This window comes from Emys orbicularis, chromosome 1 (genome assembly GCF_028017835.1).
Source record: "Emys orbicularis isolate rEmyOrb1 chromosome 1, rEmyOrb1.hap1, whole genome shotgun sequence".
Taxonomy (NCBI): Eukaryota; Metazoa; Chordata; order Testudines; family Emydidae; genus Emys; species Emys orbicularis.
In genome coordinates this window covers 341,489,284-341,516,880 of record NC_088683.1, presented here as the reverse complement: position 1 = coordinate 341,516,880, position 27,597 = coordinate 341,489,284, and the positions used below count along the sequence as shown (strand labels likewise).

Below are 27,597 nucleotides of genomic sequence, written 5' to 3'. Positions count from 1 at the left end.
GAGACCTAATGTCAACTGGAAAGGAACATTTTTCTCCTGCTGAGCAGGGCTTCTTGAACATCAAATTAAAAGTAACGTTGCTATTTTCAGTTTAAAAAAAACATAAAAGGAATCTCAATGGATAACTATAGAAGATAATCTTGACTTGCAGGTCAGCACAAGGCCTAGGCAACACTCAAATCCCCCCATAACCCTGTTTTGAGTGGTTGCATGTGTAACACCGACAGACCCTGGTCGTCGGCAGGTGGGATTGAACCTGGGACCTCTCTAGCTAAATGCATGAGCCTCTACTGCATAAGCTAAAAACCATATGACCCTTAGCTAAGGCTGTAGAGCACATTCATTAATCTCTCTCTCTAAGTGGTCTCGGTGCCACTAGTGGGGATAGAACACCACACCCAGGAGGTGCACGGGTTACATGTAGAACATATAAATGAGAGGGCTGTCAATTAATCGCTGTTAACTCACGTGATTAACTCAAAAAATTAATTGTGATTAATCGCAGTTAAAACAATAGAATCTCAATTGAAATTTATTAAATATTTTTAGATTTTTTCTACATTTTGAAATATATTGACTTCAATTACAACACAGAATACAAAGTATACAGTGCTCACTTTATATTATTTTTATTACAAATATTTGCACTGTAAAAATGATAAAAGAAATATTTTTCAATTCCCCCATTACAAGTACTGTAGTGCAATCTCTTTATCATGAAAGCTGAACTTACAAATGTAGAATTATGCACAAAAAAACTGCATTCAAAAATAAAATGTAAAACTTTAGAGCCTACAAGTCCACTCAGTTCTACTTCATGTTCAACCAATCGCTCAGACAAACAAATTTGTTAGCATTATCTCCTGCAAATGCTAACAAACTTGTTTGTCTGAGTGATTGGCTGAACATGAAGTAGAACTGAGTGGACTTGTAGGCTCTAAAGTTTTACATTGCATTCAAAAATAAAACAGTTTTTTTTTGTGCATAATTCTACATTTGTAAGTTCACCTTTCATGATAAAGAGATTGCACTACAGTACTTGTAATGGGGTAATTGAAAAATACTATTTCTTTTGTTTTTTTACAGTGCAAATATTTGTAATAAAAATAAATCTAAAGTACAGTTTGTATTCTGTGTTGTAACTGAAATCAATATATTTGAAAATGTAGAAAACATCCAAAAATATTTAAATAAATGGTATTCTATGTTTAACAGCGCGATTAATTTTTCTAATTACACGATAAATTGTGATTAATTTTTTTAAGTCGCTTGACAGCCCTAATAAATTATGCTTCCATTGATCTTCTGCATAGGGACAAATTTCACCTTTATGAATAGTATTTTCACTGACATGGAGGGGTTACAATGCGCTGTAAACCACAGCTCTTCATGCTAATTGGAAAGATTTATGACCAAATGGGATAGTAGCCTCTGCCTGAACTTTAAGCATCTCACTGGAGATTTTTCATTCATAGAAAGGGACTTTGACCCAACCACAATCTATAGAGAGTCCTCAAGACATTACCATTAGTTCACTCCTCTACTACCCATATTTACAGCGGTATTTTATCTACAGCAGGGTCTGTTTCGCAAGAGCAGTTTAAAGTGGCTATGTTTATCAAATTTGCTAGTTTACAAATTAAAACCTATAAATACAAAGACTCTCACATACTGAACATTGTAACTTGTGTGAATCCTAAACTGCATCAATTAACTGTTAAAAGCTTATTCTACTTAAAACCTTACATAATACAAGAGATTGATAAGTGGCAGTCCTGTATGATCACACTGCCTGCCTCACATTAGCCCACAGTCATGTGCTTCACAAAAATAGAAATGTTACAGTAATAAAGCACAGGCCCGCAAAGGCATATCACAGCTTCTGATTACATTGGATAAAAGTACCAAAGAACACAAAAAAGAATAGGTGTTAATACTGATGAATTAAAGAATAACTATAAAGATCAAACATGTTCACAGCATGCTACATATACTGCTCAACTTAAAATAAGGTGAATACAATGTTGAACGAAACCAAAAGTTGTTGGCAGTGTGATTTTTGAATTGTGTTTCAGATACAAAGACATAGCATATACATTCATGATGTGGCTGTCCAGCAAAAATTGGGGTACAGATTTCAAGTTAAAAACCTATCTTGTAAGCTACAGTTTATATCCAGTTCTGTCATAATCAAGAAAGTATTTTGTGGCTTTGTGTATTTTCTCAGAGTCTCAAGACTGGAGCCCAAGTTTACAAGATCTCAATATTTATCCTACTTTTGGAGGCTTGTTGAGTGGCTGTACCTGTCCTGTGAGCATGAGTATATTGTTCCCTGTACTCACACAATACCTTTTCATTTATCATGTGTATTGGTGGGGGGCACTGTTTGAATCATGGTGACAAAATGAATTAAGCATGAAGAGGCACAACGTAAAACTGGATGTGGCAAAGTGTAGATGACAGTTTGTTTGAATGAATTTGGTGCCATTTTATCTACATCCTTAAAGCTGAACATCCTTAAAGTATGGCCTCTGATGCTCCATAATTCTTAAAACTTTGCCTTAAAGAAGTTTATAACAACTGCCAGAAAAGGAGATTCAAACAACAGTTTGTTTGTGCTTTCAAAAATTAAAGGCTGGCTCCCCCTATTCCTTTCTACTGCAGAATGATAAAAATGGGCAAGATACCACAATTACTCCATTGCAACCAAGCAACTCAAAGCTGTATCTTTTGTAAGGAAATCTCATTGGTAATCTTGGGGGGAAAATAAAGTGTTGCCAACATCTCCCCTGCATACAGAAGTACAATCCGTGTATTTTTATCCATTTAATGATATTTTATTTTAGGGAATAAAAACATTGATTTCCCTCCTAATTCTATTACTTCCTTCCTGTTAAACAGCCCCATATTTGCAGATGCTTAAGCATATAAGTAACTTTATTCATACAAGTAAATTTACTCAGGTAACAGTATTTGCATGGTTAGTCCCATTATTTTGTATATTCATCAGTATCATAAGGATGTTATAATGATATCAGAATAAGGAGCAAAACTTCCCACTGATTTCAATTAAAGCAGAATCAGGTCCTCTTAAATGGGATAAAAAACCTTCGCTGTGTCAAGTAATCATGAGCAGATGTATTTATGCTTAGGAGTTGTCCCACAAGAAGATAATTTGTTCTAAAGGCCATTATGAAATCTACCCCATTTTAAGGGTCTTTTCACATAGTCTCAAGTGATTCCCTGTTGAAATTCATTTTAGTCTCTTACTCAGTTGTATAAAGGTATGTGTAAGAGAACTGAGTGGTCTAGGTTTAAAGCCCATACATGGGCAAAACTCCCAAAGTCAAGGGCAGTTTTGCCTGAGAAGAGCCTTCATGAGTGGGTCAAGTGTAAGTACTAGTGGACTTCTTTTATTGTAGACACAAGGTGGGTGAGGTAATATCTTTTATTGGGCCAACTTCTGTTGGTGAAAGAGACAAGCTTTCAAGCTTGCACAGAGTTCTTCTTTAGGCTTTTTATTGTAATCAGAGCCAGAATCTGATCCCAATTGCCCATGCTGATAGCACCCCTCCACAAGCGGTACAGTTGGTTCATATCATAAGGATGGCAGAATTGACTCTTAGAAATAGAGCTGTTAAGCTAGTCTCCCTCCTTGACAGTTCGTGTGATTTCACTATTTAAAATAGGTACTCAATACTGAACTTTTAGAAGGGAAGCATGACATTTAGGCTTTGACAGGTCGGAGACCAGGACTGGGAACTTATCTCCGAACATTTGCTGGGAGAGAGACCTTTTTGTAGGCAGGTTTAGCCATTGAAAAGAGGGGCTCAGAGCCCTTGGTGAAGAGCAGGAGGATTATTCAGCTGGACAAGAGATGGGAATGGGGTGCCTGTGGGGACCAACTGCATAGCCAAGTATAGCTGTTGTAAAGGTTAAAATAGCATAGATTACGCAGATGCTATTCAAGCATCCGCCCACTGCTCTGCCAATGCATCAATCCTAATCTGGGACACCTCTGCTATTCTTGTCCTACAGGTCTCCCATGCCTAAGGGGTGTGTGATTTTGTGATGTGTACAGCTTGCCAAACTCTTTCACTTGGGAAAGATTTCTTGATTTAAAATCTTCCAGAAATAAAGAAACTAGTGGCTGCACCACTTAGGATGGGGCCTTTCCCTCTAATTTAAAAGCGGATTCTGAAAAATTTGACACTTTTGGCCAGGTTGGCAGCATTTGTGTGCCACAAGCAGAGCATCTGTCTAGATCAGCCATGGGTAAGTTTCATTTACAGATGGTTAATCCACTTCCCTCTCTTATTTATGCACTATGGGCCTGCTCGAAAGCCCACTGAAGTCAACACAAAGTCAATGGGTTTTGGATCAGGCCCTATGGATATGAAGACCTGACACAGGATATATGCGTACTGAATCCAACGGGTGCTTGGTTCAAGGGGAGGCTGCAGAATTTACCCCTTAGAAGACAAGAATCTAAACTGGTCAGCCTGAGCACATCTGTTAAATGCATGTACTTATGATGAACAAATGCATATGCAAGAGAAAGGATGTCAAGATTTTACTCTACAGCCTACAGATTAAGATCTTTTGAAAAAGATAAAACCTATATATGTCAATAAACCAATGCAAATCACACTATTCCTTTAATATCCAGCGAAACTTATTTCCATCCTATTAACTTTTGGCAACTGAACACCTTCAAAAATCTGGTTCAGAGATGGAGATAGGAGCCTGCCAGGATTTTCAAAAGTGCCTAGGTACCTAACATCCATTAAACGTAATGGGGAGGCATTTTGGAAATCCTAGAAGGCACCTAATCTGCATGTTTAAGTGCCTAAATACCTTTAAAAATCTGGCCCTTTGTCCCTTTCAATTTAAGCTTTTTTTATTATTAAAAAACCTTGTTTTTCTGATTTGTTCTAATCTGCCTTAAATTTACGGTAACCCTAAATATGTAATTTTTAGATTTGCAGCTGATTTTGTAGCTTCCTCTTGCTAAAACATTAAACAAATTAGCTTGTTTTTTGGTTGTTTTGTTAAAAAGCTGATGGGAAAAAAACTCTCTGGCCCAATTCTGCGTAAATCCCGGCAATATTCATGGAAGCATCCTATGCACTAGAACTGTAGCAACATGGATTTTGATGGATCCATGAACTACTGAAGCATTTCAAAAATTAGTTCTCATGGGACTCCACAACAGTTTGAATCACCTGCTGTTAGCTTAAATTGTATTTTACTTAGTTTAAAATGAATTCTGCTATTATAGGACTACAATCCCATGATGTTCAATTGCCAGTTTTATATTCCACAGAATACTGAGCTAATGCAAATGACTTTTCTAGCTTGTACTTCTCCCCACTTATTTTCATTACAGACAAGCAATTTCGGAGAGTATTGTTCTGCACCTGACCAGAATACAAATATTTTTAAAATGCTCTTAAGGTTAATAAACACTCCAATTGCATAAAAAAAGTGATTCCCTATTTACAGCATTTCCTACAGTATGTGGTTAGTCATTACCCTAGTGAGCCAATAGTTCAGGCCTTTTCTTCAGCAGATAGGAGATGATGCATTTGTCTTTTTACCTTGGTGAAGATTGGGATTTTGATGACTAAATGTTAATGCTGGTAAATATAAACCCCAGCAAGGGAAAGCAAAAAGTCAGTATCTGTGCATGTCCTCCCCTGGATTATTAAGGTACATTTCTGACAAAGGAAGTTAACAAGCAATGAAGTTTGAGGATTCACATTCACACGTGCATTTTTTAAAAACAGTTGCACATTTAAGTTTGGCACAAAGTGAGCCTAAGGTGTAGGTAAAATATACGGTATAATCGTATACTTTTAACACCTGTCCTGAACAAACATCTATATTTTAAAAATATCACATTTTGAGTATAAAAGCTAGGCTATAAATGATTATACAGTAAATTCAATACTCTGAAAAAGTGGAAAACAGCATTGTAACTTTTAAGTTTGCATTTTATATAGAAAAGTTACAGCAAACTAGTTGTCAAATGACATTTCCCAACGTGGAATGCCATGAGGGCCATATTAGATTAAATATGGCACCTTCTGAAATCAAGTTTTGTTGTTGTTTTTTTAAAACTGATTCACTATGAAGAGATCAATTCATTTACAATTTATGTATTTCAAAATCTAATCACATACTTTGCTGAGAAGGCAATTCAGCTAGAAAAGTAAATTCTGTAGCGAAAGATTAAAATAAAGGCACTAAAGTTTCCACAACTAACACTCAAGCTACTTTAAAATCCTTATATTTCTGAAGAGGAATTAAGTGGTTATGATAGTTACCTAAAACTAGTTTCACCTTCCTTCCAAAACTTAACTGTTCTTGAGAAATACCTGGCTTCTCATATCAAAGGAATTTCACTGTACAGTTCCCATCACTTAAAGACAGAGTTACTAACTGAAGAACGTCCTTACCAGATATAATTGTTACAAGGAAAAACTCACTAGGTGCAGCCACTATAGTTAAGTTGAAAAAGATTATAACAAGTTAAAGTCAAATCGAAGGTTATGCATATCAACCTCTCACCACTTTGTCTGAATAATCTTTGTAGTTGGCTATACAAGATTAATAAATCTTATTTATGAAATGTTTTATACAGGAGAGATTCTGATGCACAGTTTGATGGATAATTTCTTATCTTGGCTTAAAAAAATTAGTAATTTCTTTCTCACAAGGCTTTTTATGCAAATAGACTGCTGTCCAAAAGTGCAGAAAAAGTGTATTTAAATGTACAATCATTTAGTTTTCCAATCTGGAACAGACAGCTAAAGCAAAAACTCCCAACATGTGGTGTCACAGCAAGTTATTAAGAGAGGGAAGGAGGACGAAAACTAACTTTAGTAGCATACTGGTCCATGTTTGTTTGTTTCCCCTCAATGAAAGATGTAAAAATATGACTACTATGTTAAAAAAGCTATACTGCAGTCTTCAATGGAAAAGCTTTTTTACATCTACTACAATTCAGAGGAACTTTAAAAAACCTAACTGGTTAGTTTCTAATACATGTAAAAAAAGCAAAATAAAAAGTCACCCTTCTTATAGCAAAAACAAAAACCAAAACAAAAAGATTTTTTAGCAGTGACAGCTGTGTCCTACTGGGAAAGTTTAAGCATCAATTTAGGCACTTCACTGGTTCATTAACACAATCCAAAGTAAAGCTATAAACACTGAAATGTTGTGCTCTTAAAATCAGTCTAGTCAAGCAACACAAAATAATGCAAAAATGTGACTTTTTGGCAGCTTATTTCTTCCCTTCCCCAATATTACCAGTTGTCCAAGTACATTTTATTTTGTGGCTGCTTTGGCACTTAAATATCAGATTGCTGAAGCCATACAAGCTAAAACAAAAATGCTAAGCCTTGGACAATAAAGAAATTGTTTTAAAATTTCTTTATGGTTGTACAAAAAGGGCACTTCAGTAGTGACATAATAGGGAAAAGCTTGCTTTCATTTTAAATATTGCACTTTTCTTTTGTTCACACACATTAATGCATAGAAACACAATTTTAGCTTTGAATATTAAAGTGTTCAGACACTATGAATGGTAAAATTTTAGGAAATAAATTTCTATAACCTACTAGGAAAAGAACAGGTATGATAGCCTTCCTTTGCTTTACTTAATTAAAAAATGCACTGGAGAAAGGAGAGTGCAAAAAAAAAAAAAAAAAATTTTTTTTTGGTCAGTCTCTGTATTACATTTACGGGCGCCAACTAGGTGAACTTGAAAGCAACACTATGATGAGCATGTATGCTGTAAGAAAGATTGAGGGTGACTGTCAGTAAGACAAGATTATCCATGATTGAACCATAATATGTACAACTGAAATGGATAATTGTGAAACCTCTTCTTTTGGAAAGAGGAAAGGAAAAAAAAAATAACTGAATTTTGCATTTCAGTAGCATGCTGTAGAATTTATCATGATTAATGTCACATTAAAACGTGGACAACGTTGGCATTATATTTCACATCACCTTCAATTGCTGTAGTAAAACAGTGCCTGACAAGTAGTCTCCAGGAGATAAAGAATCCTGTAGCCAGTTCAGTTTAATACATCACATGCTTCTCTCTACTAGCATTAGGACATTGTTTTAAGATCTCTTAGAATGTCCAAAAAACCTTTGCTGAATTCCACTAATCTGAAAAATGATTGCTTGAAAAGATAAACACTTTTTTCCTGTGTTTCAGAACAAAGCGCTAGAGTTGAGTATAACAAAACTAGTTTTAGGATTTTGACCAGTATCCTGAAATCCAACCAGAAAAAGTAGTGCTCCTCAGTGTTATTTTTGCTATCATTAGTAATGTTAAGCATCAAGAAAATAAAACACGTCATTGCACATTACAGCCGCCAAAAACACGGCTAAACTTTGACACTAGAGAACTGAGTAACTTGATGCTACATCACATACAGCTTCTGTTGTGTATCTATTTCAAAAAGGCCTTTACATATCAATTTAACTTCCTTCGCCCCCTCCGAATTGATACTTCAGGTCAAGTGACGAGTTATGGCACGAAGGGCATATAGAAGTTCTGCTTGCATACGGGCTTCCATTAAAAGTAGATTTACGTGGACCTATTTAAAATTAAAAAAAAAAATTAGTCATTTATTTCACCATTACATAACAGGCAGAAGAGTTTAATCACTTAATTATCTTACAGATTTAGATTTTTGTGCCAAATGAAAATAGCTACATCACTTCTCTCTACATTCTAGTGCCACATACTAGACTGAAGTGTTGCCATTTCTTCTCCAGATGGCTATCTAATATGCCAGTTTTATCTGACATTCTGGACTCCCAGGTAACAAGCCTTAATTACTGCTTTAAGCAGTGTTCCATCTGCTTTAACAGAAGTCACAACGAAACAATGCTGTACAGTAATGGAAATCATAACAGAAGACTTTCCTTTCGTCATGACTATGAGCATTATACTCTGAGGACTAGATTTCTGTTATCAGTGTTATATAATCAATCCACCTGCCACACTCCATATGTACTATATGAAGTCAACTGTCAAATAAATGCAACCTCAAGGACGGCAAGTTATTCCAATGAAGAATACTGAGGCTGGTTTCAGAATGACATTTACTTAACAAGGAACAGAAATGCACATATTGCTGCCCGCTGCGTTAGCATCTGGCCTTACTGTACAACTATCTCAGGAACTTCTAGCAGCACAATGTCTCCTGGTACAATGCTGGGGCACTGGCTCAATTTAGGAGTGAAGAATACCATCTACTGAATCCCCCACACCATTCCCTGCAACTTCTAGTATGTATCCCACTCAAGTATTGACCAGGTCTGTTCCAGCTGAGCTGGTGAAATTATGAGACCATAACAGTTATAAATAAAGGAAGATCAACAATAGATTTATCCTAACTTATCTATTACAGGTCTTTAAGAAAGCCTGCTTGTGTCAAAGATCTACTCATCGTGATTGGAGGCATCTATAGTAGTAGTTTAGAGAAAGTTGTATAGATTAGAGAAAGGACAAATAATGGGTAGTATTGTGTGTCATCTCAGGAGTGCGATTTTTATGTCATTCCTGTTTATTGTATTGTGCACAAGTCAGAGTGGCCACAGGCCCAATAAGATATTTTGCTTAATATAGAGCATAATTTGTATGCCACTCATACTAAAAAGACATACAAGTATTATCAATGCTTGGTAGTGAACTTTAAAATAGTGTGTATGTATACACATGCGCGCGCACACACACACACACACACACACACACACGCGCGCGTACAGATAAACAATGTATTTTACCAATGAAAAGCAGCATAGGTAAAGTTAATTTATGTTCTCTATAAGAATCAAGAAGTTTCAGAACAGTTGACTACTTCACCATTTCCAAATCTGCCCATTTTTCTATATAGAGATCTATGGATCTAGCTTCATGTAGGAGTCTCTAGAGATTGTCCACAGTGCGCTCATTAAGAAAATGTTTTTGCAACAGTGAAATTTAACATTCATTGAAGTAACTTGTATGGCTCTGCTGTACAGTATTTAAGTTAATTCTTTAAGCTTTTTCTTTATTGTTAAGAAGGTTAACTCTAGTATACACACACCCTTTTGCAATCCACCTTATTATTTGCATTGTTTACATAGCACAGGGTCTCTTGTGTAATGTTTTGCTATGAAACACTTACCTTCTCTGAGTGCTTGAACTGACGCCAGTAACTATCGTACATGCGCTTGGTAGTTCTCTCTGGGTAGCAGGTCACTGTCTTAATGTAAACCTTCAGGCTGCGTTCAAGTAACTGATTAACTTCTCCATAATCGTAATCATCATACCTAAGCAAAATAAGGCAGACTGAATATTTTTTCTGGACCCACATGGCTTTTTAAATTCTGAAACGACATGTACTTATGAACTGAAATACTAGAAGGAGTGGTTACTTATCTTGTATAGTAACTGGAGCTGTTAGAGATATGTAGGTGCGCCATGTCAGGACATGCGCATGCCTGTGCTCTTTTGATAGGAGATTTTGCAAGCTATGTCCGCGAGTCCATGCCTGCACCCCAGACACCCTCATGCTCTGGTATGAGGGAATATGGGGAGGGGGCAGCAGACCCACCGCCAGGTCAGTTCCTTCTCAACCATGGAAGTCTAGTGAAAGACTTTGAGGCAGAGGGGGAAAAGGATGGGAAGTAGAACACCCACAGGGACACATCTTGAAGAACTCCAGTTAGGCTCCAGTAACTTCTCCTGTTTCAAGCAGTGTCCTTATGGGTGTTCCACATCAGAAGATTCATGAGCAGTACCTCATTTATGGAGGATGGTGCTGAAGAGGCGGATTCAGTAGAACGGCATGACTGAAGCAACTTCAGCTCTGGAAGTCGATACAAGAGCACAGTGCCGGGAAAATGTGTGCATTAAAGACCAGATGGCTGCCCTGCAGATGTCAAGGATAGGTATGTTTTTCAGTATGGCTACAAAGGTAGACTGAGCCCTGGTGGAATGAGCAATAACTCAGCGTATGTGTGTGTGGAAATCGTACCTCCTTTCATGCGCTCTGCAATTGAGATGCAAAAGCCTGGGTGAAGCTCTAAAGGGCCTAGTCCTATATAGGTAAAAAGCAAGTACTCTTCTTACTTTCAGTATATGGAAGCTCGTTCCTCCTCTCAAACAGTGAGGCTTGAGATAAACACCAGCAGGTGAATCTCTTAATGTGGAATTCTGGAAAACCTTAGTAAGAAGGGAGGGTGTGGTCGTAGTGTCACCTTGTTCAACAGAACACTGTGTAGAGTGGGGTTAGCCACCAAGGTTCCAAGCGGTCCTGCCCCCTGACTGAGGTGATGGCTATGAGGAATGAGGTCTTAAGGGATAGATCAATATTTGCCATAGGTTCAACTGAGTGTTTTTTCAGCGCATTGAGAGCTAAGTTGAGGTCCCAAGATGGAGTTGGTTCCTTGACAGAAGGGAAAAGGTTGAACAGGCCTCTGATAAACCTCATAGTGATTGGGTGGGTGAAGACTGAAAACCCCTCGATGGGGAGTGAAAAGTTGTGACAGCAACTAGGTGAACTTCCATGGAACTCAGCAATAATCCTGTGGCTTTTAAATTGAACAGGTAATAGTGTAGTGAACATTCTCAAGACTTGAAAGGCAGTATACATTGGTAATCGCACCAAGTCTGGAAGCATTTCCACTTCTGCAGGTAAGTTTTCCTCATTGTGGGTTTTCTGCTATGAAGCAGTACTGTTTGTACTTTAGAGAAGCAGTCTTGTTCTAAACCAGAGAGCCATCTAATAGCCACACCCTGAGATGAACTGTTGATAGGTTTGGGTGGGTGATGGATCTCAACTTCTGGGTGACGAGATTTGTGGTCAGGGAAGAGGCAATCGCAGGGACATGTGAACCAGATCTGGGAACCACACCTGGCTCATCCAAGACTGCTATGGAGGACAGCTACTAATTTTTCTTGTTTCAGTTTGTTCAGTGCAGTGCAGTGCAGTGAGGGAGTCAGGTGATAAATGTACAGGAATATGTGAGGCCAAGGAATGACTAGGCCATCTCCTGTTGGGTTGCAACCATGCCCTCCCCTTGAGCAGAACTGTGTACTTCATATCGGATGGAGTTACAAAGATTTGTGGATGACACTAGGTAAGACATCTCCTGGAATACCTCATTCAGCTCCCACTTGTGGTTGATGCTGAAATGCCTGATAAGGGAGTCCACCACTGGTTCTGCAGTCCTGGTAGTTAAACTACTGAGATCTGTATGTGGTGTAATACACACCAGTTCTACAGTTTTATGAATTTGGTGCATAAGGACTGGGATCTTGCTCCTCCTTGATGACTGATGTACTATATTGCTGTTCTGTTGTCCAATACTATTCTGATTGGATGGCCCCTGACATGGGTTAGGAAGTATTGGCAAGCGTAACAAAACACTTTGAGTTCTAATACACTGATATGGAGGATCACCTCCTGAGGGGTTCATCTGCCCTGGGTTGTAAGGTTTTGGAAGTGTGCACCCCAATCTATCAAGGAGGCCTCTATCATGAATCCTTGGGGGAGGAGGCTGTAAGAAAGGTACTCCCACATGCACACCTTTTGTGGATCCTTCCACAAACTTAGAGAATCGAGGCACCTCTGAGGAACAGATATCTGCTTGGATTCATAGATTCTAGGACTGGAAGGGACCTCGAGAGGTCATTGAGTCCAGTCCCCTGCCCTCATGGCAGGACCAAATACTGTCTAGACCATCCCTGATGGACATTTATCTAACCGACTCTTAAATATCTCCAGAGATGGAGATTCCACAACCTCCCTAGGCAATTTATTCCAGTGTTTAACCACCCTGACAGTTAGGAACTTTTTCCTAATGTCCAACCTAAACCTCTCTTGCTGCAGTTTAAGCCCATTGTTTCTTGTTCTATCCTTAGAGGCTAAGTTTTCTCCATCCTCCTTATGACACCCTTTTAGATACCTGAAAACTGCTATCATGTCCCCTCTCAGTCTTCTCTTTTCCAAACTAAACAAACCCAATTCTTTCAGCCTTCCTGAAAGAAACAAAGAAGTCATTAAGCATCTCTGCCATTTCCAAGTTTCCTGTTACTGTTTCTCCCTCTTCACTGAGCACTGGGCCTACCCTGTCTTTGGTCTTCCTCTTGCTTCTAATGTATTGATAAAAAGTCTTCTTGTTTCCCTTTATTCCTGTAGCTAGTTTGAGCTCATTTTGTGCCTTTGTCTTTCTAATCTTGCCCCTGCATTCCTGTGTTGTTTGCCTATATTCATCCTTTGTAATCTGTCCTAGTTTCCATTTTTTATATGACTCCTTTTTATTTTTTAGATCATGCAAGATCTCGTGGTTAAGCCAAGGTGGTCTTTTGACACATTTTCTATCTTTCCTAACCAGCGGAATAGCTTGCTTTTGGGCCCTTAATAGTGTCCCTTTAAAAAACTGCCAACTCTCCTCAGACTGCCTGTTGGAGGTTTAACCTGTTCTCAGCCAGGCCTGAGGACACCAGGAGTGCAGTCTTGCTAAGGGTGTCTCAAACATACAAGCTGCAACATAGCACAGAAGTAGTAGGCAAGCCCTTGCTATTGTTTGTGGGCTCTATTGTATTGCTGAGATAAGCTCGACATAGGGCACATCTGTCCTGGGGCAAATAAGCTCTGGCAGCAGAGGAGTACAGAGTGGCTCCGATGAAGTCTAGTCATTAAGTGGGTATGAGAACAGACTGTTCCACATTGAGGCTGAGGCCCAATGAATGGACCAGATATAGGGCCATGCTGGCTGCTGTCTATTCCTTGAGAAATGAGTGACCTTTCAGAAGCCAATCCAGGTAGGGAAAAACAATTGTTCATTTGGAGATGAAGTTGTGCTGTGATGCCCAAGAGGACTTCAGTAAAGAGTGGTGTAGAGCAGGGGTCAGCAACTTTTCAGAAGTGGTGTACCGAGTCTTCATTTATTCACTCTAATTTAAGGTTTTGCATGCCAGTAATACATTTTAACGTTTTTAGAAGGTCTTCTATACATCTATAATATATAACTAAATTGTTGTTGTATGTAAAGTAAATAAGGTTTTACAAATGTTTAAGAAGCTTCATTTAAAATTAAATTAAAATGCAGAACCCCTGGGACTGGTGGCCAGGACCCGGGCAGTGTGAGTGCCACTGAAAATCAGCTCGTGTGCCGCCTTTGGCAGGCGTGCCATAGGTTGCCTACCCCTGGTGGAGAGGCTGAAGGGTAGGATGCAATACTGGTAGTGTGGCATCCCACGAAATATAGAAAGCATCTGTGTGAGGGGTGCATGGCGATATGAAAATAAGCATCCTGGAGGTTGAGGGAGACAAACCAATCTCCTGGGTCCAGAGCAGGGACCAAGCTCCTCCCCCAACCCTGCTCCGCCTCCAAAGAAAGCGCATCAAAACAGAAGTTCGCCCAGGGTGCTATTTTCCCTAAGGCCGGCCCTGGGACTGAGACAACATTAGAGGGCTTGATCGTTCAGCAGCTGAAGAGTTGCATTAAACCACAGACCAATCAGAACACTGAGATTGGCAAAAAAAGAGTAATTTATAATTTAACAGTCAGACACACAGAAAGGGGTGCCACTGGGGGGGGAGGTGTTTGCGGGGGTCTATAGCCATCCCCAAATTTGCCTTAGACATCCCATAAGCCACCCCTCACAGCACAAAGGTCAAATGTTACACAGCAGTAAGGGTGGCATGGTATAGCATTGCCACCATTTCTTCTGCAGTCCTGCGCTGCTGCTAGCGGTGGTGCTGCCTTCAGAGCTGGGCACCTGGCCAGCAGCCATTGCTCTCCGGCTGCCCAGCTCCGAAGGCAGAGCCTGCCGCCAGCAGCAGCACAGAAGTAAGGGTAGTAAGCTAAAAAGTCTGGTGTGAAAAGTGATATTGACAAAGTTTCTTCTCCCCCGGCCCCAGTTTTCAACACTAATTATTAAAAAACAAAAACAAAAAAAACCACTTTTCTACTTATTAAAAAATGTGTTTTAGTTTAATTTAAAAGCAGCGAGAAAAGGTTAATTCATTTTAAACAACAGGGTTATAAATACAGCATTTAAAATAATGTGTTTTTAATTTATAAGGGGGGGTTGCACTTAGAGGCTTGCCGTGTGAAAAGTGTCACCAATACAAAAAGTTTGAAAACCACTGGTCCAGAGGGAAGAATTGCTGCTAGGGTTACCATTCTGAACTGTTGGGACTGGACAAAGATGTTCAATGTCCTGATGTCCAGAATTGGTCTCCACCCCCTTTTTCTTCAGGACCAGGAAGTTCTGCTAATTTCTTTTCTGCTAGCAGTATCTCCCACAACTCTGGATGTCTGGGCTGTTCGCCTCTCTCTGAAGCTCATGGGGGGGGGGGGAGGGGGGAGAGAAAGAGAGGGGGAAATCGGTGTTTTGGCACCACACAGTCTGGCAATGCCCTACTCTACTCCTTCTTGCTGCCAGATGGGTTACTCCCAAGCTGTAAAACTTGCAGAACATTAATTTAAAAAATCCAGATATAACCAAGTAACTGTATATTAGACCAAAGAAGATGGTAGCAGAAAGAAGTTACTGACAAGAAGTTTTCTGTTCTGCAGCCCAGTGTCTTCCACAATTCTGGATGTCTGGGAAGTTACAAGCAGTGAAACAGATGTAGGGAGAGTTATGAAATGAGTTCAGTAGTAAAGAAATATCTCCCTTTTTGTGAGTTCGCTCAAAAAAGTCTGTATTATTTCTGGAACACCACTTGCAGCACCTTTCCATCAAAGGCCTTTTCAGATGATAGATGACCCACCTTGTATTTAATGAAGGTGTTAGCTGTAGACCAAGTGACTGCTTTGCAAATTTCCGAAGTAGATGCACTTGCTTGTTCTACCCAGGAGACCGCTGAGGATCTCATGGAGCATGCCTTGATCCATTTCTGGGACAGGAGCCTTTGGTGATTTGTAGGATTCCACAATATGTAGTCTAATTCACCTAGTGATGGAGGCCTTGGAAGCTCTGAGTCCCTGGCATTTCATGTGAAAGGACACTGTATGCTTGAGATAGATGTTAGAAGAGATTTGCAACACTAAGGGTACGTCTACACAGCAATTTAACACCTATGGCTGGCCCAGGTCAACTGACTTGGACTGGCGGGGCTTGGCTCTGCTGGGCTGTAAAATTGCTGTTTATTCATTCAGGCTTGGACTGGAGCCTAGGCTCAGGGACCCTGTGAGAGGGAGGGTCTCAGAGCCCAGGCTGCAACCCAAGCTTGAACCTCTACACAGCAATTTTTAGCCACGGAACCTGAGCCAAGCGAGCCCAAGTCAGCAGACACAGGTCTGCCGCGGCCATGCTGCAGGTCTTTTATTCCAGTGTACATGTACCCTAAGATGTGCCATGCCTTTTCAGTTGGATGGTTTTGGACAGCATGAAGGAAGCACCACCTTTTGGGAAGCATGGAAGGAGGCATTTATCTTAGGAAGAAAGGAGTTTGGTGTCCTGAGTCCAACCTCATCCTCACAGAACATGCAGTAAGTTCCTATATGGATAAGGCTGCCAGCTCCAACACTCACCTGACGGATATGACAGCTACTAAGACACAAGACTCAGATTGATAGATATTAAGGTCAGAAGGCATTATTGTGATCATCTAGTCTGACCTCCTGCACATCAGAGGCCACAGAACCTCACCCACTCCTGAAATAGACCCCTAACCTCTGTCTGAGTTACTGAAGTCCTCAAATCATGGTTTAAAGACTTCAAGTTACAGAGAATTCTCTATGTACACTAGTTTAAACTTGCAAATGACCCACACCCCATGCTACAGAGGAAGGCGAAATCCCTCTCAGATACCCAGGAAAGAATTCTCTATAGTATCTCAGGGCCCTCTCCATCTACTATCCCGTCTCCAGCAGTTGGAGATTCTTGCTACTGGCGGTCACCAATGGGCCACATGCCATTGTAGGCAGTCCCATTATACCATCCCCTCCATAAACTTACCAAACTCAAGTCTTGAAGCCAGTTAGGTTTTTTTGCCCCCACTGCTCCCCTTGGAAGGCTGTTCCAAAACTTCACTCTTCTGATGGTTAGAAACCTTTCTCTAATCTCAAGCCTAAACATGTTAATGGTCAATTTAGATCCATTCGTTGTGTCCACACTGGTGCTTAACTTAAATTTAACTCCTCTCCCTCCCTGGTATTCATCCCTCTGATGTATTATTGAGAGTCATCAGATCTCTCCCCTCAGCCTTCTTTTGGTTTGGCTAAACAAGCCAAGCTCTTTGAGTATCCTCTCCTAAGGCAAGTTTTCCATTCCTCAGATCATCCTCGCAGCCCTTCTCCGCACCCATTGCAGTTTGAATTAAATCTTTCTTAAAACATGAGAAAGAGCAGAATTGCACACAGAATTCAATATAACTCTTAATAGATAAAGAAAAGGCCATCACTGAAGTCAGAGGCTCAAAAGGCATGGCTTGCCAGGGCCCTCAAAACTAGCAGAAAATCCCATTTTGGGAAGAGTAGTCGGACTACCAGTTTGGCTGGTTTATTGGACAGCTTGAAGCAATTTAACTACCTGGGGATTGTCTGCCAGGGAGCCTGAGGATCCTGCGAATAGCATGCTACTTAAGAGCATACACCTGACCCACAATGGTACTGGGCTGAAGGCTTCTTAGAGAGCCCAAAACAGTTGGAATTTCTGGGATTTTCATTGTGCTCTTGGCACCAGCTGTTATGGACCAGACAGAGGAGTATGCTTTTAGTGTCGATATTCTCATATACAAAAGCAATGTCCTAATGACTATGGAGGACAGATTGAGGTCTTTTAGAGCTTCCCTTTCAATAGCCAGGCTGTTAATTGAAGATGTTTCGGGTCTGGATGAAGAAGAGACCCTTGTAAGAGTTTGTGAGGTCTCCATGGAAGTTAGGAGTGGGGGCTCCAGTGCCAGCTCTATCAAGTCTGAGAACCAAAGTCTCCTCAGCCAATGAGGAGTTATCTGTATTTCCATCACCTGTTCTCATTTTATTTTCTGGACCAACTTCCCCCCTGTAGTGGAAAGGGTGGAAACATGTAAAGTAGGCCCTGTGCCAGCTGTATGGTAAGGTATCTGACCCCACGGATCTTGCATCTGCCTCCCTTGTGAAGTATTTTGGTCTCTTTCCATTTGTATGGTTTACCAACAGGTTGGTTGAAGAGAGACTAAACAATGAGATCGAACACCTTCTGATTCAGGCACCACCCAGAGTTGACGACCTTCACCTGATGAACCAGTATTCCTTTTGGTTCAGGAACCCTGTGATGGGGATCGTTCTGAGGGAAAAGAGGAACCGTTCTGCCCACCTCATTATTACCACTGGTTTCACATGTAGTGCTGGACTCCTTGTTTCCCCTTGGTTGTTTAAACAGGTGACTGTAGTTGTATTGTCTGACTGAACTAGGATGTGGTTCCCCCTTAGGATAGGCTGGAACCTTCGAAGAGCTAACTTGTTTGCTTTCAGCTCTAGGAGGGTTATGTTCCAGAGGCCCTGGGCTGTTTGGTTCTCCAAGTGCACTCTGCTCAGCCCTCCAGCTAGTGTCACTTGTGAGGACAAAAGGATCTGGAAGGCTTATGGGCATGCCCTTTGCAGCCATTGCTGCGGGCTGACCACCCCAGTAAGGAAATGAACGCCAGTGCTGGAACCTGTACTTGATCGTCATTGTGTTTGAGGAGTGGTCCCAGACCTTAGGTATGAAGGCTTCTGATGCATGATTGTGCCCATGGAGTAGTGCCTATGCACAACACCAGGAGTCCTAGCAGTTGGGAGGCATAGTGGTATGGTAGGCCTCCTGCAGCTCTAGAGCAAGAAAATTCCTGGATGGCACTGATGATGAAGCTGTGTGCCTGGAAGAGATTCAACGTCCAAGATGTAACCCTGCAAGCTGCTGACTGCAATGGAAGCTCTGATTGGGATGTCGTTCAGGAAAGGGTCCCTGCAACCTGAGTCTGGCTATTATCACCACCACCACCACCACCACCACCTTTGTAACAACCCTGAGGGCAGAGGACAGGCTAAATGGGAGTGTTCGCTACTGAAAATGTTTAATGAAGTTCTCCCAGGATAGGGGTGACACTGTAGAGGACAGGGTCTCCATCCAAACTTCATTTTCTTCATGTGCGCTTCTGTAGAATGCAAAAAATGGATTAGAACCCAGAGAACCGTTTTTCTGAGGGAACACTTTCTGTCACTCCCATATCCAGAAGAGGAGATATTTTGTTCCAGATCAGATTGCGTTTTACGGGGTCACTGGAGCTGGATGAGCAGATGAAAAACAGATGGGGTGGTGTCCACAGCTTCAGGGTCTCTCTCTGGCTCACCATTTCCCTGATGCACTTGTTTGTGGTTGATGAAAACCATTTCTCTGGGAAATTGGAAATCCTGCCCCTTCACTACAGCTCTGGGCAGATGCCTATGTGATACTTGTCATAAAGGGGATTTGGGGAACAGGTGGGGGGCTGATGTCCCTCTGGACTTGTGCCCCAGACCTTGATTCCACTGTTTTCCCTTGGGGAATCTGTTGTCCCTTTGCTAGTACCTCCGAGAATGGGGAAAGGACAGCTTCTGTCTGAAGGCTGACCTATATTCTCTCCTTAGGGAACTTAGTGGGAAGGGACAGTGTGTTTGGACTTGCCACGCTCTCAGCCACCATCTTCTCCAACTTTTCTCCAAAAAGGAGGGAGCCTGTAAGCTTGACTGAGCATATGACCTGCTTAGATTGAGTATCCATCTTCCAAGGTGGTGTCTGGCTGGAAGCTATGGCTCAGGCTGAAAACCCCATTGCATCCATTGAGGCTTCTGCTACAAATGCTGTTGCTAGGGAGACTCTAAGGTGCAGTCAAGGTCAGGGCGATCTCTGTCGTTAAGGGCTTTGAGATCTTCTAGGCAGGAAAGAGATGCTCTTGCAAAGCAGGTAGCTGCCAGGGATGCTTGGAGGAGGCTTCAAAAAAAATCTTTTTGAGAGTAGCCTCCATCTTTCTCCCCTTCTGAGGGAACCACCATATCCCTGATGAGGGACACTACAGCAGCATCAACCTTCACTATCTCAGCAATAAAGCCTTTTGGTTTTTAATGATATATAGCCTCAGGTAGATCTTATTAATATGCTTGCCCTTATCATGCTTATTCCATTCATCCCTAATCACTTCCTCAAAGAAGTGAAGGGATAGTGCAGCACCAGGAGAAGATTTTGAGGGGGGAAAAAAATATATACTCTGAGGCTTACTCACAGGGGCTTGCTCAAGTTTCAGTCAGACAGTTCACCTTCCTCAGTGGTGATGGAGGATGACACATATCTCCTGATTTTTTGGGGTGTTTCCCCCTTAACCCCCCCCCCCTTTTAAAATTAAACAAAAAACCTTTTTGGATGCTTTAGGAGCATGGACACTCTGCTGTGGCTTTGGTGAGCCTTTTGTAACTTGCCTTCCTTAGGGCCTGGGGCTCTCTTGAGATGTCTGCCTCAGAATCCTCCACCACTGGTTCCCATTCCCCCTGGGAGAAGGGTGGGGACTTGCTGTCAGCTTGAGAGAGAGAGAGAAGGGCTGATTAGAAACCCTGTTTTCTTCCCGGGGTGCTCAGGACCCACTTTAGCATGGGGGCGGGGGTGGACACTTGTGGTTCGCAAGCCTCCCCTCTTTGTTCTGCAGGGGTCCTCTGGGACTTACCCACCTAGTCGAATGGTCAGGATCCTCCTCACTTTTGGTTCCTGGTCCAAATTTCCCTTGTTGAAGCTGCAGCTGCCTTGGTGGGCAGGGAACTATACCTGCTTGTCTGACTGGCAGCCTTGGGACCTAATGCAGTTAGGGGTGCATACCTCACCATGTTCCAAGCCTGAGAAGGCTGCCTCACAAATAGAGCACTGCTTGGATTTAACCCGGTGCTTTTTTGGTTGCTCTCCCATGCCTGTAAGGGACAGAGGAGCCAGCAGGGAGACACTACAGCAGAGGCTCAGGGAGAGTTAAGCCCCCAAAAGATTAACTGATCCAGAGAGAAGGAATGCTAAGGAGGGAGAACACTGCTCCCCACTGCCCAAAAACAGGGCAGAAAAAATTAAAATAGAAGGAAAAGAGATGGAAGCAAAAGAAACCACCACTGTCTACTTGCTCCTGCAGAGGTAGAGAATCCGGCAGCAAGTAGGAGCAGACTGTACAATGCCAAAACGCTAATCTTCAGAGAGATGATCGGCTAGATGTCCAGAATTGTGGGAGACACCAGGCTGCAGAAGAACCCTTTTCCAATGAATTTTGGTGGAACAGGTTTGATTGTTCCCAGTGTTAGGAGGAATTATATTTTATACCTCAAATGATTCTCATGAGAGGGGTCCCTGAAGAGGGAGGGAGGAAGAAGTTGGGGGTGGGTGGGGAGGAGCTGAACTGGATGGAGTAACCTGTAGAAACTATCTTCAGAATCCACCTGTCTGAGGTGATGAGCTCTCAGGAAGGTAGGAAATGGGAGACAATCTCAATGGGGGGGGGGGTGGAGAGAATACACACAGCGTAGGATGAGGAGCAGGACAGTTTGTGACCTTGGACCAAAGGTTCAAAAACCAGTTCTTTCAAGGATGTTGCTGACTGGAAGACTATTGTAAGGACAGCCCTTTTTCTTTGTTATCCTGGCTTCTTTCTCGGGGGCTCGGACACATTCTGGGTAAGACTGCTGAGCCATCTGCAATTTACTGTACTTTTTCTTTGCCACAAGCGTATAGATGCCCAGAGATAAAGACTCTTGGGCGACAGTATTAAGAGAACAAAGAGACCCATCCATGGCTTCAAAAAACAACTTGGGTCCTTCAAAAGAAGATCCTCAACTGTGTTTTCTACCTCCTGAGGCAGACCAGAGGATTGCAGCCAAGAAACTTGGCGTATGGCTACTTCTGTAGCTATATCGGTGGCATTGAGTCAGGCCTGGAAAGATGCCTTGCTGATTGTCAGGCCTTCTGTTATGAGGGCTTGAAATTGTTCCCTGTGATCATGTGGCAGAGTTCAATAAAAGATGAACTTGCAATAGTTTGTAAAATTGTATTTTGCTATCAGGGCGTGGTAATTAGCTACTCTGAACGGCAGTGAAGCAGAGTAGCTCTTGCATCCCAGAAGGTCCAGTCTTTTCAGCTCTTTGTTGGATGGTGTTGAGTGGAACCAATGTTATCTGTTCCGTTCAATAACTGCCTCTATGGACCAGGAAGTTGGGTTCAGAATGTGAGGGGAAAAAAAATATTCTGAGCCTTTGGCTGGGAGGTAGTATTTTCTGTCAGCCCATTTACACATAGTTGGTATAGTAATTGGAGTTTGCCACACAGAGGTCAGCAGATTATCATTGATGGGCAAGGTGATTTTGCCTGCAGCAGATGTATGAAGAACGTCCAACAGGGAATGTTGGTATTCTTGTGTCTCCCATAATGGAATATGCAGGGTTTCTGCTACAGAAAGGTCCTGAATGGCCTTGAAATCATCAGCACGGGGGAGGCAAAATAAGAGAAGGGGGTTACACTCCCTCCCCCCCCAAAAAGTACAAACAGTGCAACCCCCCCCCCCCCCAAATAAAGAATATACTGAGAAAAGAAAAGATGTGTGAGAGAGGTAGCAAGCTATGCAGCTAGCTAATGGACACAATGATGTTCCACCTCACGACATAGGTGGTTGAGAAGGAACTGGAGTGGCAGTGGGTCTGCACCCTACCTATATACCCCCATACCAGAGCATGAAAGGATCTGGGGAGCAGGCATGGACCCACAGACATTGCTGACAAATCACTGATCAACAGCGAATGTGCGTTTGCGCCTCTGGACATGGAGAACCCATAGGGATACTACTCAAAGAACAACAAAAGTTACTCAGTTCCTAAGAGCCTTTTAAATAGGGTGGTATTTCCTTTTTTCTGAACTGACAATGTCGTCCATGAGTTCAGAGAAGACAGATTTCTGTAAAAATATCAATCCTAATTTGATTCTGTAATACCAACTAATTTTTTTAAAATAGAGAGATTAAATTATACTACTACCAGTATTTGTAACAATTTCACTGCAGAAAACAAATTTAAAAGCCACAGACACCAATTTTAAAACACTGCTTTAGTGTGATCAAGACCTAATGTGTTCCTGTCCCAAAGTAAATATATTTTACTTACATGCTTCCAAATACACTTATTAGACAGGTCAATTTGTTACATACCTGATTCCAAACATACAGTGAACATAGTTAAATAAAGCTCTTCTCAACATGGTTGTGTCAACATCTTCGTGTGTAGCCATAGTGTTGTATGTGAGATTGTAGACCATCCGAAACTTCTCATCCAGGAGATGCCCAATATCAGAATAAAGCCTGTTCACAAGGGAGAAGCCATGGTTTTCCCAGGTATAGTCCTGTAAGAGCACAAAGAAATACACCAGCGATGCATAAATATGCAAATAGTGCCTTCCCCACCTGATCCTCCCTCTGGTTTCTCCCCCAGTTGAAGATCTGGTTTTCTGTTTTGTCTTTCATTCTGCTTTATTAATGTATTAATTCACCTGCGTGCCTGCGCCCCCCCCCCCCCCCCAAAAGGAGGATTTTAATCAGTAAGTTTTCCCTGGTCAGTTCTGCTTTAGTCCTCAGGTCCTGCAGATTTGGTTCAGACTGGAAAATATTCACACTGATATTATTCAGAGACTGCTGCTTTAAAAAGCTATGAGCCAGAGCAGAAACATGGCGATGTGTTGTTCCTTAGAGACACGACTTCACTCTTGCACCAATGACTAAGGAAAAGAGTTAGCTTGAAAAATGCTGCTGTGCCTTAGCAGCAACACTTTCACAGGATATTACTTCAAACAAACTCTCTGGGGCAGGTATTATCTTATCCTATATTCATGAAGTGCCTACCTAGCACAATAAGGCTTTGCTCCATCACTGGGGCCCCTGGATGATTCTGTAATATAATTGTTACAATAGAAGATCTGATTTGGGTAAAAGGTCTCACATTCTACCATCATTCAGCTATTAAACAAGTTAGCTATTTTGGAGAAGGTGAAACTTTTGAAGTTGGAAGTCAGTAATTTAAAATCCTTGCCTGCAGGCAGAGACATTTCAGTTTCAGTGCAACCTTCCATAAAGCTCTTCTGAAGCAGTGCTGTACATGCCTAACGTTGTCTCAAGTCAATGACAATTGTCAGCCTTCTCCCAGGGGAGCCTTTTAAAGTTCATAGAAAGGTCAGCAGTATCTTTGATCTCAGACACACAAATTTTCCCTTATCCTTGTCCACAATACACACCCAAGGGGTATTTGCGTCACCTCGCAAAACATGGTTTACTGTACATGAAAAATTGCAGCATGAATTCATCCTGACCAGCACAGACTGTTGTAAATCTAAGGGCTTGTCAACACATTGAGTTATTCAGGAATAGCTACTGTGCTTTAATTTCACACTCTACTTTAATCCAAATTAACTTTCAAGTGTAGACTAGCCCTAAGTATGTCTGCTGACAGGAATCATGACTCCTTTGCTTTACCAAGGAATTTTTTTGCACCTATTTTGGTTTGTCTACAAGTGCTCTGACAGGTTTCAAGATTTTCCCATAACTTGCAGTTATTAATATCAGATTCCCAGGAGATCAAATGGACGTTAGTCAGTGATCTGTTCTAAATACCTAGAGCTGTCCCTATTTTTTTTATTTGTATTGCAATAGTGCACAAGAGTCCTAGTCATGGATTAGGACCCCATAGTGGAAGGCACTGCATGGACATAACAAAAAGATGTCCGTTACATACACTTGTTCTGCTAACACAACAGAAGACCTAGTACCCCCTGGCCTGAGGTTTACAATTAATAGAGGGTGGACTAGTCATCCAAGTGAAGTGATGGAAGCCTCTTCATTTGAGATATTTAACAGCTGACTGAACAAAATGCTACAAATATGAAAATATACCATACGGAGCAGTTATCTACTTGGGCTATGTCTACACTTAAAACATGACAGTGGCACAGCTGCAGCACTGCACTTCAGTAGAAACACACACTACAGTGACCGGATGGGTTCTTCCATTGCTGTAGGTAATCCACCCCTGTGAGGTGGTAGCTAGGTTGAAAGAATTCTTCCATTGATCTAGCGCTGTCTACACCAGAGGTTGGGTTGGCTTAACTGTGTGTCTCAGGGGTGTGGCTTTTTCACACCCCCGAGGGATTTAGCAATGGTGATCTAACTTTTCATTGTAGACAGGCTCTTGATCCTCTGCTAGGACATGGACACTTAATAAGGATGTTCTGCTACTACGACATCTTATTTTTCCAGTAAAGAAAGACTTAGGACATGTCTGCATGAACACGTGCTGCACAGCAAACTGGGGCATAAATCTACAGTACATCAAAGGGCACTAGGGAACTTTTAGCGTGCCGCAGCACAGTCCACACAGTTAGTGCAAGGCATGCTGGTGTGCTATCGATTTGTCCCCCAGCTTTCTGCACAGCAAGTGTTCATGCAGACATGCCCTTAAAATGCTGGGGTTAATTTATTTTAAAAAATAAGTGCATTTAAGTACCTGAGCTCGGAATGTTGGCAGATGTTCTTCTCCCCGCCTGGCAAAGTCTTTGTACCCAAAACCAGGATCTTCGATATAGCGGGAGACATCCGATGTGGAAACCATTTCATCATCAAATGCTGAGAAGGACAGCAAAATGCTGTGTTTAAGACAGATAAGTATGGAGGCCGTTGTAGCCTTCTGATCCTCTCCCTCAACAAAGACTACAAGGCGTGCGAACACAATATTTAAAGTTTGCAACTAATTCTGTGTACAAAGAAGAGGATAACATGTTGGTGTAGGAAGAGTATTGGGAGAATTTCAGTCAATTTCCATTCAGTTTATGATATTACGCTTGTGTACATTTGTCAATGTCTAATTCATAGTAATTTGCTTGATTTACTTTGGACCAGAGTTTCAATTTTTGATTCTTAATTTTGCAAGTAAATATTTAAATTTATTTTTACACTTCTCCCTTTTTCAGAGATTTTCTAAAACCCTTCATTGAAACAATGGGCAAGGTGTTTTTAAATAGATTGCAGGGTGGGATGAGGGAGTGAGGTTAGTAACAAGAAAACCAGAGAGGAGGAAGATTGCAATAGTGAATGTTTGAGATGACCTGGGAGTGGATCAGTAATTTAGTTGTTAGATTAGGGAGGAAAAGTTCAATTTTGGAGACGAAGAAAGAAAGGTTAGGACTTAGTCATAGCTTGGTTGAGGGGGTAGATATCAAAGATGACCCTAATGCTGCCTAGAGTGTTAGGAAGAATTAAGGTGTGACTCAATTAACGGTGAATGGAGATAGCACAGGGCTCGGGAGAAAAGGTAAGTTCAGTTTTGGCTCTACTGAATTTGAGATTACAGCAGGCTATATAAAACTGAAAGGAGTGGTATGTCTTTTACAGTATTGTTTATAACAAAAAACCTTAAGTTACAACACAACTGTAGTTCATGTTTTTCTTACTATATACAAACTAGCAAAGTGTTAAGAGACCACATGCCACATAACAAAACACTTGTGAGCTGTGGTAAGCATTCATATAGACTTAATGAGGGGTGAGGGTCAATTAACTAAACCAACTAACACTAACTAAATATAGTAAAGAAAAAAGAAACACTAAATATGTATATGGACAAGTGTTCTCGCAAGCAAGCTATGAGCACGGAGGAACGAGGATTCCGATTCCGACCATGCGGCAGTAAGAGGGAACTGAGGGGGCGTCATCCTGCACAGCCTCATATAATTTTGCCTGCACCACGAGGCTACGTACAATTGCATGTGAGGGCCAACGGACATTGCTGCAAAACTTTCCAGCTCCAGCACCTGGTGCACATGCACACCCGTGTTTGGAATACATACAGGGACCATCATTTGAAGAAGAACTAAATGATACAAGATTTGGCTTGTAGATACCAATTCAAAACAACATGAAAGCAGTGAACTCTACAGTTCATCAAGCTTCAAGCTGAACTTATGCCAAGAGTTACAGTAACTATGCATCTCTGAAGAGCTCCAACAATGTGTTACTAAATGAGGACAGGTTCTCTAGCAGGAATCAATTTATCTCCACCGAACAAACAGGTGGCTTGATTGTGTAACTACCTTTACAGGAGCTGATTACCACATAGCTGACTGCATTTGACCCTGATATTAAATCTTGGCTCACTTCCACATGCACTGACAGAAAAATTGCCATATGTCCACTTAAAGAAAAAAAAAAAAATCAGTTAAATCTAAGAATCACTGGGATGCTTTATCTTCTCTCTGGCTCATTAACCAATCAATACATAACTGTGTGGGAAGACACTTGCATGGCATCTGCCCCAGGTAATCACCTCTGAAGATTATTTCAAGTTAGATTTAATTCTCACTGGTTAGCAGTTTGTATTTTCCTATTTGCTGCTTCCTGCAGCTATAAAAGACAAACTCTAGCATTAGAGTGTTTGGGAAAACTATTGGAGTCTTACAGATCAGTACCTATGAAATACCTTTTGAGAAGGGGAAAAAAAAAAAAAAAAAAAAAAAAAAAGAGGCTAAGCTAAGAAGCATAGCATCTCTAACCATCTTCTCTTACTATAGTTCCCAAG

The 27,597-nt window shown here is 41.3% G+C and overlaps 1 protein-coding gene across 2 annotated transcripts in view; it reads right to left on the bottom strand.

Moving 5' to 3' along the window:
- Nucleotides 1-8,531: 8,531 nt before the first annotated feature.
- SESN3 (sestrin 3) overlaps nt 8,532-27,597 on the bottom strand; it is a 74,595-nt gene continuing 55,529 nt past the window's right edge. For both annotated transcript variants that reach the window (XM_065410997.1, XM_065411004.1), the window contains 4 exons: nt 25,531-25,658; nt 23,190-23,380; nt 10,197-10,341; nt 8,532-8,618 (listed from right to left, as the gene is read on the bottom strand). In XM_065410997.1, coding sequence (XP_065267069.1) covers nt 8,532-8,618; nt 10,197-10,341; nt 23,190-23,380; nt 25,531-25,658 — 551 coding nt within the window. The remainder of the gene's footprint in view (nt 8,619-10,196; nt 10,342-23,189; nt 23,381-25,530; nt 25,659-27,597) is intronic.